Source organism: Pongo abelii, chromosome 10, assembly GCF_028885655.2.
Source record: "Pongo abelii isolate AG06213 chromosome 10, NHGRI_mPonAbe1-v2.0_pri, whole genome shotgun sequence".
NCBI lineage: Eukaryota > Metazoa > Chordata > Mammalia > Primates > Hominidae > Pongo > Pongo abelii.
Window position 1 is genome coordinate 21,602,639 of NC_071995.2, and position 20,908 is coordinate 21,623,546.

The 20,908-nt window shown below is 35.9% G+C and overlaps 1 protein-coding gene across 2 annotated transcripts in view; it reads left to right on the forward strand.

Annotated features, from left to right (window-relative positions):
- Positions 1-20,908, forward strand: part of LOC100447113 (solute carrier organic anion transporter family member 1B3) — a 103,495-nt gene that overhangs the window by 68,143 nt on the left and 14,444 nt on the right. For both annotated transcript variants that reach the window (XM_024256918.2, XM_024256919.2), the window contains 3 exons: positions 1,928-2,112; positions 16,957-17,021; positions 19,844-19,961. In XM_024256918.2, coding sequence (XP_024112686.2) covers positions 1,928-2,112; positions 16,957-17,021; positions 19,844-19,961 — 368 coding nt within the window. The remainder of the gene's footprint in view (positions 1-1,927; positions 2,113-16,956; positions 17,022-19,843; positions 19,962-20,908) is intronic.

Here is a 20,908-nt window from a genome sequence, read left to right on the forward strand (position 1 = left end):
ACTTTCCAAGAAATGAGTCAAGTCTTCATGTTCACTTGAATTCCCTATTCTTGATTTCCTATTTTGATGTTCCCAAAGCTGGCACTTCTTTTACTCAGTATAATTTAGTATCCTACTCGCTGATTGCCAACATATCCATTGGAAATTCCATTTCTTTCTTAACTCAAAGGCTTTTTTTTTTTTCCATGTGACACATATCCTGTTTTTCCCAATATCCTGGGTAACTCCCAATGATTGGAAATTAGGTATGCTGTTCCCCATACCTACAATCAATTCAACATCTCACAAGTTGCATAACTATTTTTCAGGCCCTTTCCCTATTACCAACATTAGCAATATAGTCAGCTGCGATTATGACTCTCTACCACAGTCTTCCACGCTTCAATTCTAAACATTTTCTATCTTTCCCTTGCCCAATATCCTACCAATGTATTATTAAACGGCATGGAGAAATTTGAAGAATAAAGCATCCTAGTTTCCTTGAAGATAGGCTACAACTTTAATAAACTTGCACATTTGTGGCCCGAAGACTATACTTAAAAGCCCACAATCTCATATTCATCGGCTATAGTATCTTTCAGTAAGGGTACCCCATTTAATCCCTGGTCTTGTGTTGTCCAGTAGTGAAGACCTGAAAGAGACACGATATTAGTATCCTAAAGAGAGCTCTGTCTGCATGGAGACATCATCTTAATATTGGCAATGGCTATACCATGTGGGGGCTACTGCAAAGTTCCTTTACTAAATCCTCAGTAAAATTGTTAAAATAATGTTGTCTGTATCAAAATTGGGTTTCATTGGCCAATGTGCTTGCTCCATAAAAGATTCCTCCATATTATTCCTATTGAAAAAAATAAAAGGAAAAAAGGAATCTTTCTTGAACCATATAAGTATGGATTTAAATTCTTTTTTTTTTTTTTTTTTTTTGAGTTGGAGTCTCGCCCTGTCACCCAGGCTGGAGTGCAATGGCATGTTCTCGGCTCACTACAACCTTCACCTCCTGGGTTCAAGCAATTCTCCTGCCTCAGCCTCTCAAGTAGCTGGGATTACAGGTGCACACCACCAAACCCGGCTAACTTTTTTTTATCTTTAGTAGAGATGGGGTTTCACCATGTTGACCAGGCTGGTCTCAAACTCCTGACCTCATGATCCGCCTGCCTCAGCCTCCCAAAGTGCTGGGATTACAGGTGTGAGTGACCATGCCTGGCCAATTCTTCTACAAGTTCTCTTTCAGTAAATAGTCTTTAGCAGTAGTAGGTTCAAGATGAACTTAAATCTTTAGCCTAGAATCAGAGCAGAATTTATTAAAGCCACCTAACCACATACACTGCCTGCCTGATGAAATCTCTAAAATCACTTGTTCCTAATATTCCTCTTCTGTATTCTAACCATTAGCCAGCACATTCTTTTATGTTAAACCTTTCTGGTAATAATATACTATATCTTATCACCTGCCATTATGATCTTGAATGTTGCTTTTGCCTGCTTAAATAGAATTCTGGCACCCCTGCCTGGCTCTATTTCCCCTGCACTCTGTCCCATTTTCATGAGTGGCTAGATTTTGTCCCTTTTCAGACTGCTACATTTTCTGGATTCTTTTGGTAGTTCTTTCCCAGAGTAAGTCCCTAACACTTAGAACCTGACAAAGAGAGTAACAATGTGTATTTTAGAAAGAAAATGTGGGTGGAAGAGAAATATTTTAAATAATGTATATTAACGAAAAGATTATATACAGAATTTCATACACTAATTTCTTAAATTCCTAAATTCAGGGAGCTATTTTGCCTTTCACTATTAAGCAACTATATTTTTATAACATTTTTTAAACTGTAAATAGTTTGAGACTTCTTTAAATATAATGGAATGTATTCATAGCCCTGTTGTATTTGGCAAATGTATTTGTTAATATTTCAAAAACTATTTTTAGGTGTTTTATAACTGTAGTTGTGTGGAAGTAACTGGTCTCCAGAAGAGAAATTACTCAGCGCACTTGGGTGAATGCCCAAGAGATAATGCTTGTACAAGGAAATTTTTCATCTATGTTGCAATTCAAGTCATAAACTCTTTGTTCTCTGCAACAGGAGGTACCGCATTTATCTTGTTGACTGTGAAGTAAGTGTGATGCTGTAAAACATTGTCATGTATATTAGACTAAAACACACCTAATGATAGGCATATTTTTCTGTATTTTGAGCTCAAATTCATATTTTATCAATTTTTAATTCTTTGAGAATGCATTTTCTTAAAATTATTTTGATCTTTCAATGCCATCTTTAATAATTTTTGTTTCTAATACTTCCATTGTCAAATCTAGGCTCTGTACTTTCTTCTCTTAATAAAAATCTTAAGGCACACACTGATTGACAATTGCCTTGATTGTAGAAGAATCTTTGTGTGACTGTAAAAGAACTTTTAATTTTGAGTTGCATTGCATCCTAATGAGCCAGTTAGCGTAAATCGTCTGTTGATTTCATTGAAAGAAAACATTTAGCAACCAGGTATAAATATAAACTTCAATTTGTAATGAAATTCTAATGCTTTCAATTCACCCACAGCATGGCTTTTGACCTGGTATCTCATGATACCCTTGTAGGGCATAAGAAAAATATGTATAAATAATTCATTCCTTTTTTCACTTATTAGACAGTTATTTAGACAGCATATGATGTTTGATGAAGAATATTTCCTAGTACGTAAAACCAATAAGGTACTTGTTATCTGACAGCTTAGAAAATGACAAGACTGATGTGAGACAAATAAATATAAAAATAAACACATAATTACAAATTGCTGTTTGTCTTAATAAGGAAAAAGACTGCCAATTAAAGGAATAAAAAGAGAAACTAAATTTAGGATTAAAGTAAGGGGATGTGAGGGGAAAGACTCCCAGAGTACATCTCAAAAGAAGTGACATTATATCTAAGGATGTAAAGAAAAAGCCAAATGAAGGGCTTTCAGGGAGAGGGTCTAGGTGCTGTTTCCTTAAGACAGGAAAGAGCTAGAATTTTTGAGGAATGAAAAGAAGCCAGTTTATTGGAACACACTGAGTGAGAGGGGTATGGCAGATGATGTTTGGAGAGTTAGCGGGGAAGCAGAATGTGTGCCCTACTGGCCAAAATAAGCACTCAATCACCTAAAACGGGAAACATGTAAAGACATGCATGTAGATCTTAAAAATATACATGATAAGTAGAGTGACCTGGGGTAACACCTAATTGTACTTCTAAAACCTACTAGTTGATTGTAAGTTCATGGCCAGCCAACAGCATGACATGATAGAAAAAAAAAAAAGCAACCAGCAATGTGTTTTAACTTTTGTTAAAATGAATATAAACCTGTAAACTAAGTCAGTTTACAGTTGTTAAATTTTCACCCTGCCTGCAAATTTTATTAAATTTCATACTGTAAATATTCCACTAGTATAGCTTCATCTTAATATAAAATGTCAATTCAGAAGAAGCCTTCTATATTTCCAAATTACAGATTCATTAACTTATAAAAATTCACTTCAGAATTTCATACTAGTTTACATCTCAACATGTTTTAGCTTCTTAAGTGAAACCTTTTCATGAGAAAAGGAGAGTTTTAAAAACATTGTTCCATCCTTGATGATAGTTACATTTTATCTGAATAAAAAGTGATTAAATCAACATTACCACTTATCAAAGCATTTATTAATTTCTCACCTGACTTTGATTTCCTTTGAAGAAAAGTTTTCTGAAGCTGACTGGAGAATAAAAATATAAACTTCATTTTATTAATGATTTTCTAATGCTTACATCATAAGGCTATTGCTAAAACTAGACTCAGCAGGAGTGTAGACATTTACTCATACAATACATATTCATTATGTGTGTCAGCCACAAATCCATGCACCGAGGATGCAAATGTGAACGAAAATGATAAAACTTCGTTAGCATCCAGTGGGGATAGGGAACGGGGAGTGAATGTATACAGAAGAACTAATAAACAAATAAGCAAGTAAATATGTAAAACAGGGTAAATGTGAAGCACTAGAAAGAAAAATAAATCAGAGTCAGAAAATAGAAAAAGTGGGGATAGGTAAGAGACACTAGTTCAGATATTGTGAAAGTTATATGACAAGAGGCCTAAATGAAGAGATGAAGAGAGAAGCTACAAGCCATGCTAAATGAGGACAGGAAAGGAACAAACTAGGCAAGGTAGAGCAAAGACAAAGGCCCTTGTGTGGAGCATACTTGATACATACAAGGTTAGAAAAAAGTGTGTGAGGGAGAGAGAGGTAAGGAGTACAATGACAGAGCTAGCGTGATCCAGATTATATTGTTCACAGGAAAGGCTTTGGAGCTTATTCTAAGTGTGTTCAGAAGCCCCAGAGGGTTTAAGCGTTAGTATTACCTAATGTTTAAGGCTTACCTAATGAGATCACTCTGTGCATGACTTGTGTTTTTGGAAGACAAGAATGAAATCAGGGAAAACAAAAGGCTATGATCGTTCTTCACAATGAGGTATTATTGAGCATGGTTATGATAAAGGAAGTGGGAAGATATTTGTGCTTCATTCTTTGTTTTGTTTTCTAAGGCAAAGCCAATATGATTTGCTGGTTGATTGAATGTGGCATGTGAGAAAGATAATTTAAGGATGATCCCAAGGTTCTGGCCTGAGCTCTGGAAAGATGGTGATACTATTGAACAAAAAGGGAAATACTAAGGAAGGGTAGTTTGGAGGAAGTGGAAAAGCAAAATTTCTTATATCCCTGTAAAACTGAGCTGCCTGTTAGGTATCTACCAACAATGCCATATGTAGAATCCACCATTCAGGAAAATCATTAAAGCCATAGACACAAATCTTAGAGTTAGCAATATACAGATGCTATTTAAATCCAGTGCCACATTGAGATTTTCTAGGGACTGGGTACAGATAAAAACTACATCCTAGGAACAACAGGCACTCTAACTTTAGAGATTAATAATAGAAGGAGAAGACACTAAAGGAAACTGAGGAGGTCCCATGAGTTATGAGGAAAACTGGGAAAGGATCATGTCCTTGAAGCACAGTGAAGAATATATGAAGCAGTAGTGAATAAAGAAACTGTGTCAAGGCCTGCTGAGAGTTCATAGGAGTTATGGACTAGAAAGTGACCATTGCATTTCATTATATGCTCATCACTATTAACCTAAACAAAACTAGTGCATGAAGATGGGAGGTGAAAAAAAGGCTGTTTTGGTTGTTTTAAATTTTTTCATTTTTATGGATTTAGAGATACAAGTGTAGTTGTGAAACATGGATTATATTGTGCAGTGGTAAAGTGTGGAATTTAATGTTCCCATCACCTGAATAGTGTACTTTATATTCATTAGGTAGTATTTCTTCCCTCCCACTCCCTTCCACCCTCCCACACTTTAGGGTCTCCAATGTCGATTATTCCACTCTGTATGTCCTTGTGTGCCTATTGTTTAGCTCCCACATCAAAGTAAGTACATGCATTTTTTACTTTCTGTTTCTGATTCATTTCACTCAGGATAGTGGCCTCCATTTCTATCCACATTGCTATAAAAAGACATGATTTCATTTTTTTATTGCTCACTAATATTCCATAGTGTATACATATATACAAAATTTTAATCTAATTATCAATTAATGGAAATTTAGAGTGATTCCATGACTTCACTTTTGTCACTAGTGCTGTGATAAGCATACAAGTCGGTTGTCTTTTTAATAAAATGATTTCTTTTTCTTTAGGTAGACACCCCGTGGTGGGATTGCTGGATTAAATGGTAGTTCAATTTTTAGGTCATCTTGAAATCTCTATACTGTTTTCCATAGAGGTTTTACTAATTTACATTCCCACCGACAGTTATAAGCATTCATTTTTCTTTTCATCTTCACCAACATCTCCTGATTTTTGACTTTATAATAATAGCTATCTTGATGAGTAAAAGATGATATCTCATTATGGTTTTAATTTTCATTTCTCTGATGATTAGTGATGTTGGGCATTTTTATATATTTATTGGCCATTTATATGTCTTCTTTTGAAAAATGTCTGTTCATGTCCTTTACCCACTTTTTAATGAGGTTTTTTTTCTTTTTTTTCATTGAGTTGTTTGAGTTCTTGTAGATTCTGGATATTAGCCCTTTGTCAGATGCATTGTTTGCAAATATTTTCTCCCATTCTGTGGTTTGTCTGTATATGTTGATTATTATTATTATTTTTTTTACTGAACAAAAGTTTTGTAGTTTAATTAAGTTCCATTGGTGTATTATTTTGTTGCATTTCCTTTTGAGGGTGTAGTCATAATTTCTTTGCCTAGACCATTGTCCAGAAAAGTTTTTCCTAGGTTTTCCCCTAGGATTTTTATAGTTTCAGGCCTTACAATTAAGTCTTTCATCCTTTTTCAGTTAATTTTTATGTATGGTGAGAGATACGGGTTCAATTTTATGTCTGTGTATATGGCTCTCCAATTTTCCCAGCACGATTTATTGAATAGGATGTCCTTTCCTCACTGTATATATATATATTTGTTACTTTGTCAAAAATCAGTATGTTGTAGGTATGTGGCTTTATTTCTGGCTTCTCCATTCTGTTCCATTGATCTATGTGTCTATTTTTATACTAGTACCCTTTTATTTTGGCTTATAGCCATGTAGTATAATTTGAAGTCAGCTAATGTGATACCTTCAGCTTTATTTTTTTACTTAGGATGGATTTGCTAGTCAGACTTTTTTGGTTCCGTATGAATTTTAGGATTTACATTGGTAATTTCATAAAAATTGTGTTGAATCTGTAGATAGTTTTGGGCAGGATGGTCATTTTACACAATATTCATTATTCCAATTCATGAGCGTAGGATGTTTTTCTATTTTTGTGTGTGACATATATGACTTTTTTCATCAGTGTTTTGTAGTTCTCCTCATAGAGACTTTTTTACCTTAGTTTAAATGTATTACTATTTTTTTATATCTATTGTAAATGGGATTAAGTTGTTGATTTGGTTTTGAGCTTGATCATTATTGTTGTGTGGAAATGGTACTGATTTTTGTACATCGGTTTTGTATCCTGAAACTTTACTGAAGTAGTTTATCAAGTCTAAGAGGCTTTCAGAGGAGTTTTTAGGGTTTTCTAAGTGTAAGATTATATCATAAGTGAAGAGGAATAATTCAAATTCTTCTTTTCCCATTTGGAGACCTTTTTTTCCTTTATCTTACCTGATTGTTCCTGATAGGACTTCCAATACTATGTTGAATAGGAGTAGTGAAAGTGGGCATCGTCATCTTGGGTCCATTCTTAGAAGTAATGCTTACAATTTTCCCCCATTCAGTATGTTATTGACTGTGGTTTGTCATATACATGGTTTTTATTATTTTAAAGTATGTTTCTTCTATGCCTAGTTTGGTAAGTGTTTTTATCATAAAGGGATGCTGGATTTTACCAAATGTTTTTTCTGCATCAATTTATTTTGTCATATGCTTTTTGAAAAAGAAATTTCTGTTAATTTTGTGAATCAAATTTTTGATTCTCATATGTTGAACCATCCTTGCATTTCAGGAAAAAGTCCACTTTGCATTGTGATGAACCTTTTGATGTGCTGCTGAATTTTATTTTCTAGAGTTTGTTTTTTTGAGGATATTTGGATCTATGTTCATCAGGGATATTGATGTGTAGTTTTCTCTTTTATTTGTTATGTACTTGCCTGGCTTTGGTATCAGCGTGATGCTGACTTCATAGAATTAGTTGAAGAGGATTCCTTCCCCCTTGATTTTTTGGAATAGTTTTAGTAGAATTGGTATCATTTCTTCCTTTTTGGTTTGGTAGAATCTGGCAGTAAGTTCATCTTTTTGTTGTTGTCATCGGGAGATTTTTTTATTATTATTACTAATTCAATTTAATTACTCATTATTGGTCTGTTAAGTATTTCTATTTCTTCCTGGTTCAAACGTGTGAGGTTGTATGTTTCCAGGAATTTATCCATTTCCTCTAGGTTTTCTAGTTTGTGTATGTAGAGATGGTCATAGTAGTCTCTGATGATCTTTTATATTTCTGTGGTAATAGTTTTAATGACACCATTAATATTTCTGATTGTCCTTATTTGAATCTTCTTTCTTTTTGGTTAAGCTACTAGTAAGCTATCTTACTTATATTTTCAAATTACAACTTTTTATTTCACTGATCCTTTGTAATTTTTTTGTCCAAATTTCATTTAGATTTGTTCTTTGATATTTACTATATTCTGCTAGCTTTGGGTGCAGCTTTCTTGTTTTACTAGTTCTGTGAGACGTGACATTAGATTGTTAATTTTATATCTTTCTGTCTTTTGGTTGTGTGCATTTAATGCTACAAACTTCCCTCTTGGCACTGATTTGTTGTATCTCAGAGGTTTTGGTATGTTGTGTCTTTATTTTCATTCATTTCAATTTCTTAATTTTTTTTTTGTTTTTGCGGACAGAATCTCACTCTGTCACCCAGCCTGGAGTGAAATGGTGTAATCTGGGCTCACTGCAACCTCTACCTCTTGGGTTCAAGCAGTTCTCCTGCCTCAGCCTCCCTAGTAGCTGGGATTAAAGACGTGCCACCATACCCAGCTAATTTTTTTTATTTGTAGTAGAGACGGAGTTTCACCATGTTGGCCAGGCTGGTCTCAAACTCCTGATCTCAAGTGATCCACCCACCTCAGCCTCCCAAAGTGCTAGGATTACAGGTGTGAGCCACCACACCCAGCCTCATTTCAATTAAAAAAAAAAATCTGCTTTGATTTCATCATTGACCAAATAATTGTTCGGGAACAGGCTATTTAATTTTCATATATTTGTGTAGTGTTGGGAATTCTTCTAGGTACTAATTTCTATTTTTATTCCACTGTATTCTGAAAAGGTACTTGATATTATTTTGATTTTTAAAAAAAATCATTGAGTATTGCCTTTTGGCATAGCATGTGGTCAGTTTTTGAAAATGTTGCATGTGTGCATGAGAAGAATGTGTATTCTGAGGTCGTAGGGTAAAATGTTCTGTAAAATGTTTGTCAGATCCATTGGGTCTAATGTCCATTGTAAAAGTTTTTCTTTGTCGATTTTTGGCTGCCATGATCTGCCTAGTGCTGTCAGTGGATTATTGAAAGACCCCACTACTATTATATTGCTATCTATTTTGTTTTCCTTAGGCCCAGTAGTGTTTGTTTTATGAATTGGGGTGCTCCAGTGTTGGGTGCATATGTTTGGAATTGTTATATCTTCTTGTTTAATTGATCCTTTATATAATAACTTTCTTTGTCATTATTTATGGTTTTTGATTTGAAATTTGTTTTATCTAATGCAAGTATAACTACTTCTGTGCAGATTTGGTTTGTATTTTCATAGAATGTCTTTTTGCACCCCTTTGGTTTGAGTCTGAAAAGGTCTTTACCAGTTACTTGAGTTAGGTGGGTTTCTTGTATGCAGCATATAGTTGGATTTTTAAAAATTCATTCTGCCAGACTATTATTTTTTAAAAAGAGTGTTTAGTCTATTTATATATAAGGTCAGTACTGATTTTTGAGGGGTTGTTTCTATAATATTGTTAATTATTTCTTAATTGCTTTGCAGTCTCAATTAGGTAATTTTAAAATAAGATCTGTAAGTTTTATACTTTGTGTGTTTCCATAATGATAAGTATTGCTCTTTCATTTCTATATGTTAGAACTCCTTCAAGCCTTTCTTGTAGAGTCAGTCTGTTTGTGACAAATTCCCTTAGTGTTTGCTTATTTGGGAAGTACTGTTTTTCTTCTTGAATTATAAGTCTTAGTTGAGCAGGATACAAAATTCTTGGCTGGCATTTTTTTTTTCTTTAAGAGACTGATAATAAGACCCTAATTTCTTTTGGCTTGTAAGATTCCTGCTGAGAAGTCTGTTGTTAGTCTGATAGGATTCTTTTTACAGGTAATTAGATACTTCTCTCTTGCCACGTTTAAGATTTTTAAATTTATGTTGACTTTGAGTAGTCTGATGACTATATGTCTTGTGCTGGTTATTCTTGCAATGCATCTCCCAGGAATCACCTGAGTTTTTTATATTTGGATATCTGGATCTGTAGTAAGTCAGGGAAGTTTTTGGGAGTTATTCGTTCAAACAAGTTTCTCACACTTTTAAGTTTTTCTTCTTCTCCCTCTGGAATACCAATTATTCATAAGTTTGGATGCATTCCATAATCCTATATGTCCTGAAGGCTCTGTTAGGTTTTTCAATTCACTTTTCTATATATTTTTCCTACCAGGTTTATTTGAAAGACCTGTCTTCTAGCTCTGAAATTGTTTATTCGGCTTGGTCTGGCTTATTGTTAAAGCTTTCAGAAGTATTTTGCAGACCCTGAAATTGTTTATTCTGCTTGGTCTGGCTTATTGTTAAAGCTTTCAGAAGTATTTTGCAGTCCCTTCAATACATTTTTAATTTTTAGAAGTTGAGTCTGCTTCTCTTAATAAAATCTCTCTCTTCTCTTATTCCCTAACGTTATTTTTGTCGTTTATTTTTGATAATTTTTAACTTTCTTTTGGATCTCAAGCTTTACATAATCCCATATTACTTGAAGGTCTTATTTCTTGAAGACTTCTTTAGAATCAATATTTTGGATTCTTTATCAGCATATCAAAGATTTTATTTTGGTTTGGATTCATTGCTCAAGAGTCCTTGTGGTCCTTTGGACCTTTAACAGTCTATCTTCTTTATACTTCCAGAATTCTTTCTCTGGTTCTTTCTAACTTAGATAGGCTATCTCTCCTTATTTTGAATTTATTTTGTTTGAATTAGGTTTTTTCCATTTGAAATTGTGGCTATAATGTGTGTTATGTAGGATCTAACAGGCTATACTGAAGAGGATTGAGAGAAAATGCTAGAAAGGGAAGTGCAACAGTCAGCACAGCAAGTTATTTTCAGGAGTAGTGCTATAAAAGAAACAGACAAAAGTTGTGGTTGATAGCAAAGTTGTGGAATAAAACTTCTGTTTATGTTCAATGCTAGACATAATAGCATACTTGCATACTGATGAGAATCATCAGTAAAGATGAAGGAAACTGACAATGCAGAAAAGAGGGAAAACAATTACAGAGGAAGATGAAAAGAGATTAACCAGGACACAGAGTTTTTCTCTGTACAAGAAGGGAAATTTTCTATGTGGGTAAAAGGCAGGTAAATGTGTACCTGTAGTGATGAAGAATATTTAACGTTTTTCTGCTGCTTCTACTTTCTTTGTTATAAAAAAGGAATGTAATCAGATGAGAAAGCGGAGGAAGAAAAGAAAGAGTCTTTAGATCAGAAAATGTGAACTAGTAATCCTGAAGATCAAAGAAACATACTGACTGGGAAAATGGACTAGTAGAATATTGGACAATTGCCCTGGAGGCCCCCTGAATGTTTGTGCTTATGAATTTAAAGTGAGCACAGTGAGATATTTGAATTATTTCCTGCAGGGATGCAGCTCTTTGTATATAGGTTCAGAGAAGGCAGAGGATTACATGAAAGCATTTTTGCTTGTCTGGTACAGTAAAGGATGAGATGGACAAAAATGTACAGAATATATGCAGACGAGCAATTATAACAAGAGATCATGATGAGAAAGGAAGTGAAGAGGTAAAACTAGATATGACCTGTGAAGAGGTTAGGGGAATCATAGCCTTAAAGAGCTAGGGCTGGAGCTTCTTGTAACAGATATATTAAAGGGAGTAAATTTAAAACTTAGGAGGTAGTTATGAGGACTGGGATGGCCAAAATGGAGAATTTTAGAAGTGGGTACTGATGAACTGACTGTGGGTGGAAGAAATAAGACTTTCCAGAAAAGAGGCCAAGAAACTGAAAGGCCAGAGAACATTGGGAGCATAATCTATATGATCTTATATTTCCTAAAATAACTAGGAAAAAGGGCAGAAATAATTTTCACAAAAATGACAGGGAGTCTAGAATGAAAATTGTCAAGAAATGATGAGAGTTGTGATGTGCCAGTCTATAGCTAACTTCAACAAGGAGGTTAGAGAATACTATGATAGGGTGGTGCACTTCTTCCTGGGACCTAGAGGTCTGTCAGAGGAAAGACTCAGATCTGGAAGTGATAAAAATGAAAGATCAATGAGAACTTCTACATTTCAGGCCCATTGATATGGAGGTTGTGGAAGGAAAAAGCCTACAGGAGAGAGTTACATGGAGTGTCATTGGGAGTAAGCCAGGCTTTGTTTAGAACAAGAAAGTGAAAGGGCTACAAAGAATGTAGGAACTAAATATTTTGCTGGTGACAAATATGAGTTTCCCTGGGCAAAATGAAAGGGTTTGAGTAATGGAAAAAGAGTAAGAGAGTGAGTGGGATTAAGGGATGTAGTAAACCATGTGGAATGAGAGCCTTGGTACCCAGACAGGATCTCAAAATCTTGACATTCTGCTGGTGACAGGATGTGAGGCATGATGTAAGTTTATGACAAACAAAACATCAATTGAAAAGGCCCAAAGGAGGGTAATGTTTTAGAACTTTTTAAAAAAACTGCATTTTAGTGGCTTAGCTAGAAAAGATTTGGCTCATATACACAATAAATTAGAGCTTTTCTTCAGTCTTTTGCAAACAGGAAAACAAGCATTCCCTACCTGTGCTATGTATTGTTAGGGTTTATTAGGTCTAACTGGAAATTACCTCAAGAAACAGCAGGTCATAATGGTTGATTGTCATTAGAAAGAACAACAGAGGATCAATGTAAATGAAATCTCTTAAATAATTAAATGAAATAGCACATTTAACTTCTTAGGGTGCTTTTTGTGATGAATTCGTCCTGAGAGAGGTGCCAACTGCTCAATATCATATGTTAAGCAGGAGTCACACTACAGTAGTAAATAACTTACATGATAACTGTGCGCGAGCGTGTGCATATCAGTGAGGATGTGAGTATGAGCAGGCGAGAAGTAGTGTGAGTGTGCATGCATGTGGATGTAGGGGTGTGTGTGATTGTTATTGTATATGAATATTACCATATCACACACATTCATCATCTCCACTGAATAGTTGAAGATTTCCGGCCAGCTCTTAGGAAAATATCCTCCCTATCTGCAAGTCCCCCCAAGTCTCCTGCATGCTACCCCTTCCCCTGGGTGAAAACACAGCTCAATAACAAATTTCAGTTTACCTTGTGTGTGTAGTATACAGACAAAGTGTAACTTCTGAAAATCAAGTACAGTGAAAAATACATGTCAGGCTATTGTCAAAAAACTCAACCAGGGTTGAAGTGCAATCTCTCCCTTCCCAAAATCTCCTTTGAGAAATCTGATATTTGAGAGTAATAACTAAATAGATAAGTTAAACTCCCCTTTCTACTGATTTCTTCTTGACCATCTCTTTATGAAATAAACTTCCTCCTAAATAGTAGGCATGGATTCTGTATTCATTTGTTTTTATGCTGCTGATAAAGACATACCCAAGACTGAGCAATTTACAAAAGAGGGAGGATTTAGTTGGACTTACAGTTCCACGTGGCTGGGCAAGCCTCACAATCATGGTGGAAGGCAAGGAGGAGCAAGTCACATCTTACATGGGTGGCAGCAGGGAGCTTGTGCAGGAAAAGTACAGGTTATAAAGCAATCAAACCTCATGAGACTTATTCACTATCATGAGAACAGCATGAGAAAGACCTGCCCCCCATGATTCAATTATCTCCCACTGGGTCCCTCCAACAACATGTGGGAATTATGTGAGTAAAATTCAAGATGAGATTTACATGGGGACACAGCGCCAAACCATTTCATTCCACCTCTGTCCCCTCCAAATCTCATGTCCTCACATTTCAATACCAATCATTCTTTCCCAACAGTCCCCCAGAGTCTTGACTCATTTCAGCATTAACCCAAAAGTCCACAGTCCAAAGTCTCATCTGAGACAAGGCAAGTCCCTTCCACCTATGCACTTGTAAAAACAAAAGCAAGCTAGTTACTTCCTAGATACAGTGGGGGTACAGGCATCGGGTAAATACAGCCTTTCCAAATGGGAGAAATTGGCCAAAACAAGGGGGCTACAGGCCTTATGCAAGTTTGAAATCCAGCAGAGCAGTCAAAACTTAAAGCTCCAAAGTGATCTCCTTTGACTCCATGTCTCACATCCGGGTCACGCTGATGCAAGAGGTAGGTTCCTGTAGTCTTGGGCAGCTCCATCCCTGTGGCTTTGCAGGGTATAGCCTCTCTCCTGGCTTCGGGTTGGCATTGAGAGTCTGCAGCTTTTCCAGGTGAACGGTGCAAGCTGTCAGTGGATCTACTGACAGCTTCTGGGGTCTGGAGGATGGTGACCTTCTTCTCACAGCCCCTCTAGGCAGTGCCCCAGTAGAGACTCTGTGTGGCGGCTTTGACCCGACATTTTCCTTCCACACTGCCCTAGCAAAGGTTCTCTATGAGCACCTTGTCCCTGCAGCAAACTTCTTCCTGGGTATCCAGGCATTTCCATACATCCTCTGAAATCTAGGCAGAGGTTCCCAAACCTCAATTATTGACTTTTGTGCACCCACAGGCTCAGCACCACATGGAAGCTGCCAAGGCTTGGGGCTTGCACCCTGTGAAGGCACAGCCCAAGTTCTACATTGGTCCCTTTCAGTCACAGCTGGAGCAGCTGGGATGCCGGGCACCTAGTCCCTAGGCTGCACATAGCACAGGGACCCTGGGCCTGGCTTAGGAAACCATTTCTCCTAGGCTTCCAGGCCTTTGACGGGAGGGGCTACCGTGAAGACTTCTCACATGTCCTAAAGACATTTTCCCCATTGTCTTAGGAATTAACATTCAGCTCTTCCTTAGGTATACAAATTTCTGCAGCCAGCTTGAATTTCTCCTCAGAAAATGGGGTTTTCTTTCTTATCACATTGTCAGACTGCAAATTTTCCAAACTTTTGTGCTCTGCTTCCCTTATAAAACTGAATGCCTTTAACAGCACCCAAGTCACCTCTTGAATGCTTTGCTGCTTAGAAATTTTTTCTGACAGATACCCTAAATCATCTCCCTCAAGTTCAAAGTTCCATAAATCTCTAGGGCAGGGGCAAGATACTGCCAGTCTCTTCACTAAAATATGACAAGAGTCATCTTTGCTCCAGTTCCCAACAAGTTCCTTATCTCCGTCTGAGACCACCTCACCTGGACCTTATTGTCCATATCACTATCAGGCTTTTAGCCAAAGCCATTCAACAAGTCTCTAGGAAGTTCCAAACTTTCCCACATTTTCTTGTCTTCTTCTGAGCCCTCCAAACTCTTCCAACCTCTGCCTGCTACCCAGTTCCAAGGTCACTTCCACATTTTCAGGTATCTTTTTAGCAACATCCCACTCTACCGGTACCAATTTACCATATTTGTTTTTACACTGCTGATAAAGACATACCTGAGACTGGGCAATTTACAAAAGAAAAAGGTTTAATCTGACTTATAGTTCCATGTGGCTGGGGAAACCTCACAATCATGGTGGAAGGCAAGGAGGCTCAAGTCACATCATACGTGGATGAGGCAGGCAAAGAGTTTGTGGAGGAAAACCCTGACTTACAAAGCCATCAGATCTTGTGAGACTTATTATCATGAGAACAGCACAGAAAAGACCTGTCCCTGTGATTCAATTATCTCCCACCAGATCCCTCCCACCACATGTGGGTATTATGTGAGTAAAATTCGAGATGAGATTTGAGTGGGGACACAGAGCCAAATCATATCAGATTCATTGTCCTCAGTGTAGTTTTGTGCCCTCAGCTGTGCTAACAAAGTGCTGCTGTCCTTTATCAAAGCAGGGCCAAAACACACTTTCTGTTTATTGTCTCTCCTAATATATAACTATTTTATGTTTAACTTTCAATGTAGTATGTTTAATTTAGTTTTTGTCTTTTAAAATTTTATAAGCGCTATTGAATTCTTTTCAGAATCTCAATAAATGGCAGCTCTCTGGCAAGGTATAGAGGCAAATATGTGTACATGAAACTGAGGTTTAGAGTGCTAGCTCATTGTATTGGATTCTTACAACATATGAGAGAAGCATTATCATGCCCACTTAGCAAACAAGGAAACTGAGGCTAAGAGAGATTAAGTGATATACTTCTACAAGTCACTTGGATGAGAGAAATCATAATTTGTCTATTTACTTTCAAGAATATTAACTAGCATGGTGTCTCTTAGTAGGTGCTTAGTGAATGTTTCTTGATTGATGGTGGTTACTTAGCTCTCTGAAAAAAACCATCGAACACTTCGAGGAGAAAAAACCCTTTTATCAGTTAATTCAACATTTCAGTAAAAGTGGGTTATTTGAGCCACAGTCATCCACCTCATCCCAACTCTCCTCCTTTACTAATGAAAGATGATTTCATTTCTCTTGGTATGTACTAAGTTATCACAGGGATGGTAGTGTCATCAGTTTATTGAACACAGAAAAATGGAACTGTAGAAATGTAAGAGTGAGTGAATTTCCAAGTGAGGATACAAATATGCTCTGTATCTTTAATATGACAGTTAAATACATTAGACACTAGAATAGAGAAAAGTTTTTTGACCCTTCTGGTTGTATAATATAATTTACAAATCATATTAGTAAGCTATTCTGTTAACATTGATGACAGAAATAAGGTGGTAAAAGGAGGTCTCCAAAGAATTACTCCTGGATAAAAGTATATAATCTTTTAATATGAGGTACCTTGAATAAATAGTCCACACAAAATCATTTTCTTCATAAGCATAATAAAGTCTATTCCAACCACTTTCTTATAGGATTTTCATAAGGATCAAATGTGAACATATTTGTTAAACTGTCTTGAAATCATAAAGCATTTAATAAATAAAAAATTATTATTATTATCACTCAGGTGTTTACCTTTTAAAACAGTTGAAAGTGTAACTTTATATAATGTGGGAAATTCACTTAAGAGTATTCATTCTACCAGGGAGAGGAATGATACTGATAAATGTTTTGATATTAACTCAGTTTGATTTTTTAATGACATGTATTATTTCTTTGCCTTTATCATATTTCAGGATTGTTCAACCTGAATTGAAAGCACTTGCAATGGGTTTCCATTCAATGGTTATAAGAACACTAGGTATGACAAATATATAGATCACACATTTTAACATATAAATATTAATGGTAAGTCTTAAAGACTGAATGCAATTAATTTTCAACTGTAAGACTGTATAAAAAGGAATAAGTAAGAATCATTTCTATTTTGTGATAAATGAAAATAAAAAGGATCAGGAAAATGGAGTGGCCTAAAAGATAATTTGATGTTAATTCTAGTTAGAGTCAATCTGTTAAGAGCAAGGAGTCATCATATTTATATTATACTCTTTCTAACAGAAACAGAAAGATAGGTGGTCTCTGAGGTTTTCCTTCTTTCAGGAAAATAAGAATATTTCTCTCAGGTATAGGCAGAGTGGAGGACCTTCCTTCCAAATGGAGACATTACTTAGGACAGCCCTAAAGTAGCTTGGGAACCCTGGGAATCTGGTCAGGCTGAGGTTGTCTAGAACAACAGAAGCTGACATTCACTGTGCCATTTCCCACTGCCTGGTCCTGTATGGCTGGGCAGCTAACCATTAGCAGGAGTTAATGCAAAAGGGAATGAAAATTCATACTCTAGAACTAGGCTTGTTGGATTATGAGGATGTCCTGAATAAAAGAAAGCTCAGAAAATTGTGGTTTATGGTGGCAAGGGTAGGATTGTAGACTCCAGAGGCTAAAGGCCTATTTCTAAATATTCAAAAGTGATGAGAAAAGATTTAGAAAATGAACCTTTGTCCCTTATTGCCATTTGCCTTTTTTACTGCACAGATACTTGTTGTTAAATAATGTCTAGTCTAACCTCTGTGAGTGGTCCTTTGTAAGAATTGTAAACATTATGTGCTTATTCCTGGGAAGTAGGAAAAGGGCATCATTCACCTAGGGATTGGTTCTGAGGACTGATTATGGTCCATAGGTAACCACTGATGGCAGAAGGAAAAGGAAGTGGGAGGGGTCAGTTTCTGGGACCCTTGCAAGCAAAGGAAAAAGTATAACTCTATGGCCAAATTACCGTGAAGAAGTTGTACATGAAGTGTATTTGGTGAGAAGGTCACAGATCCTGAAAGGTAAAAGGAAATATAAAAGGAATAGGAGAGAGAAGATGAAGATGCTGCAGGGTTCCATTGCCTCCATCCTAGCCGTCCCTTTCTGTGTCCCTAATCTTCCAGCCTCTGTAATCTTGGCAGTTCTCTACCTCCAGATTCAGAGAAGATACCTCACTCCTAGAACCTGGGCCACAGAGGCTGAAAATAGCATCTGGGTAGTTAGGACTCCTTCTGATATGTTGAAATGAGACTATGACAATAGAAGACATTATTTCAGCAACATAAAATAGAAAAAAATTGAATTTTGCCATTCTAATTGTGAACATCCAATGGCACAATGGACCCTAAATGCTTCTGTGGGAAACATCCACACTTGGTAGCAAACTTCCAATTCATGAACAATTGTCTTAAATATGATATATGTGTAAATGGTAGAATACCTATATAGTGTATTAAACTAAAAGAGATATTTAGAAAATAGGTTATCAGAAGATTTACAATTCTAATAAGAAAAAGTTTGTTACTTAAAGCATTTACTCTACAAAGTTTGTTTAAACCAGTGGCATACCGTGAAGAAAATAAGTTGTTGGCATCTATTTTTTTTTTTATTTTTCAAAGGGTCGCTGTGATTTTTTGAAATCTGCAAATTTCTCACCCATTATCTCAGTACCAGTTTGCTTCAGATGCATTGGCCTGAGACAACATTCCCTTGTGATTCTACTATTTCTCAGTCTCAGAAAATTGAGAATGATTAAAACTAAAAAGAATCGGTAAAACATTCATGTATAAATCACTGTCATTTTTTGTGACAAAATAAAATCTGGAAAGTATGAATCACAAAACAGAACAAGAACAAAGTAAAATCTTGTATGCTTCAGTTCTACCATCTGAATGATAGCTCTCTACTATGATGTCCCTCAAAATTTTGAACAAATTACCTGTTCTTAAAACTAGGAGTTAATCTCAGAATTTATACTTCTCCTATAAACAACATATGTATCCCTGGAATGCCGCACATTCATCGAAATCAGGCACTACAAATAAAAATTGACAGACCACTGAAAATATATGCACCATTGTGCACTAACAGACCACTAACAGAAATAAAATTTAGCAACAGAGACCCTAACCTGCAGCCCAGGCTGCTTTAGGAGGTATTAAAAAGTGCATGAAATCAATGGAGAGAAAATGCTGGATTGTGGGCTCTAATGGCACTAAGAAAGAGAGAATTGGGCTCTGAGCCTAGAAGGAAGTAAAACTGGCCAATAGCTGAGCACTCCTTGAAGCTGGGCCTGAACTTCTCTGGGGAGGGAATCCTGGTGTAAGCATTTACTTTTTAATTATCTCAAAATAGTATTAAAATCTCCTGCCTTTACAGCAGTTTAGATGAGAGCTTTTCCTTTCCTCATAAAGTTATAATTTAACTGTCAGTAATCCAGCCATTCTTGCCTAAGAAAAATTACATATGAACCAACATAACTTTCATGTTTTACTAACAACATTCCCCTTTTTACCAATCAGGCTGAAGTTAATAGGTATTGTAGGAAGAATAGCGTATATAGGCATATAATACTCTTTCTTCCCTCTGTATTTAGGGAGAGAAGAGTAGATCAAATACATCTGTGACATTACCATATGATTTAAGCCTTTGCGATTTCTAATAATTTTGATTCCTGGGTGGATGTAGGCCAAACCAATGGAATAATTTTCCAAAACTTTAAACTTGTATTAATCTAAAATGTATCAATATAGACTATCACTCAGTTACATTTGAAGCATTTCACTTGCATTGATATCTTTTTATCTCATGTTGCAGGAGGAATTCTAGCTCCAATATATTTTGGGGCTCTGATTGATAAAACATGTATGAAGTGGTCCACCAACAGCTGTGGAGCACAAGGGGCTTGTAGGATATATAATTCCGTATTTTTTGGGTAAGTTGTCATAAACACATTTCATTAATAGATTTTTTCTTTGTCTATGTTAATGTCTAAGATATAGCATTTTTAGTGTGATCATAATATTAATGATAGCTACCATTTAGTGAACAATTACTTTGTATTCACTGTTGTATCAAGCATTCTGATATCTCATTTTCATACTCATAGAAACTGTAGGAAATGTATATATTCCTCCTTTTTCCTTAAATATGAAGAAAACAAGATTGAAGAATAATGAGTAACTTGTCCAAAATTGCACAACTAAAAGAAATACAGCTAGGATTTGTACTTGAATCTCTTTTGATTACAAAGCTCTCTCCCACTGGCTTCTCCAGGAAGACACAGAATGACCAGCTGCAGCTCTGGTTATATGGTAATTGAGGAAAAAAATGGAAAAAGTTTCATTACTCTTCTATTCATAGGCAGACGTATCCTGCAAGTGACATTAAAACAACTAGATTATCTGGAAGAAAAAAAAAAAGCTGCTGCAATTGTACCTTACCTCTTACAGAAGCATTAATTTGTAATTTATATATTGACCAAATATATAAATTTGATTTCTGAAACTATAAGTATTAGAACTACTCATAGTAGAATTTCTTCTAATTATCTAGGAAGAATAAATGTGTTTGTAAGTATGACCCAAATGCCTCAAAGTATAATAGAAAAATAATGGTGAAAGGATTTATATTGCTTTGTGTATATACCCAATAATAGGACTGGTGGGTTGAATGGTAATTCTGTTTTGTTTTATGTTCTTTGAGAAATCATCAGACTGCTTTCTACAATGACAGAACTAATTTACATTCCCAGTAGTAGTGTATAAGCATTCCCTTTTCCTTACTACGTCTTCAGTATCTTATTTTTTGACCCATTAAAAATAGCCATTCTGACTGGTGTGGGATGGTATCTGATTGTAGTTTTGGTTTGTAATTCTCTAA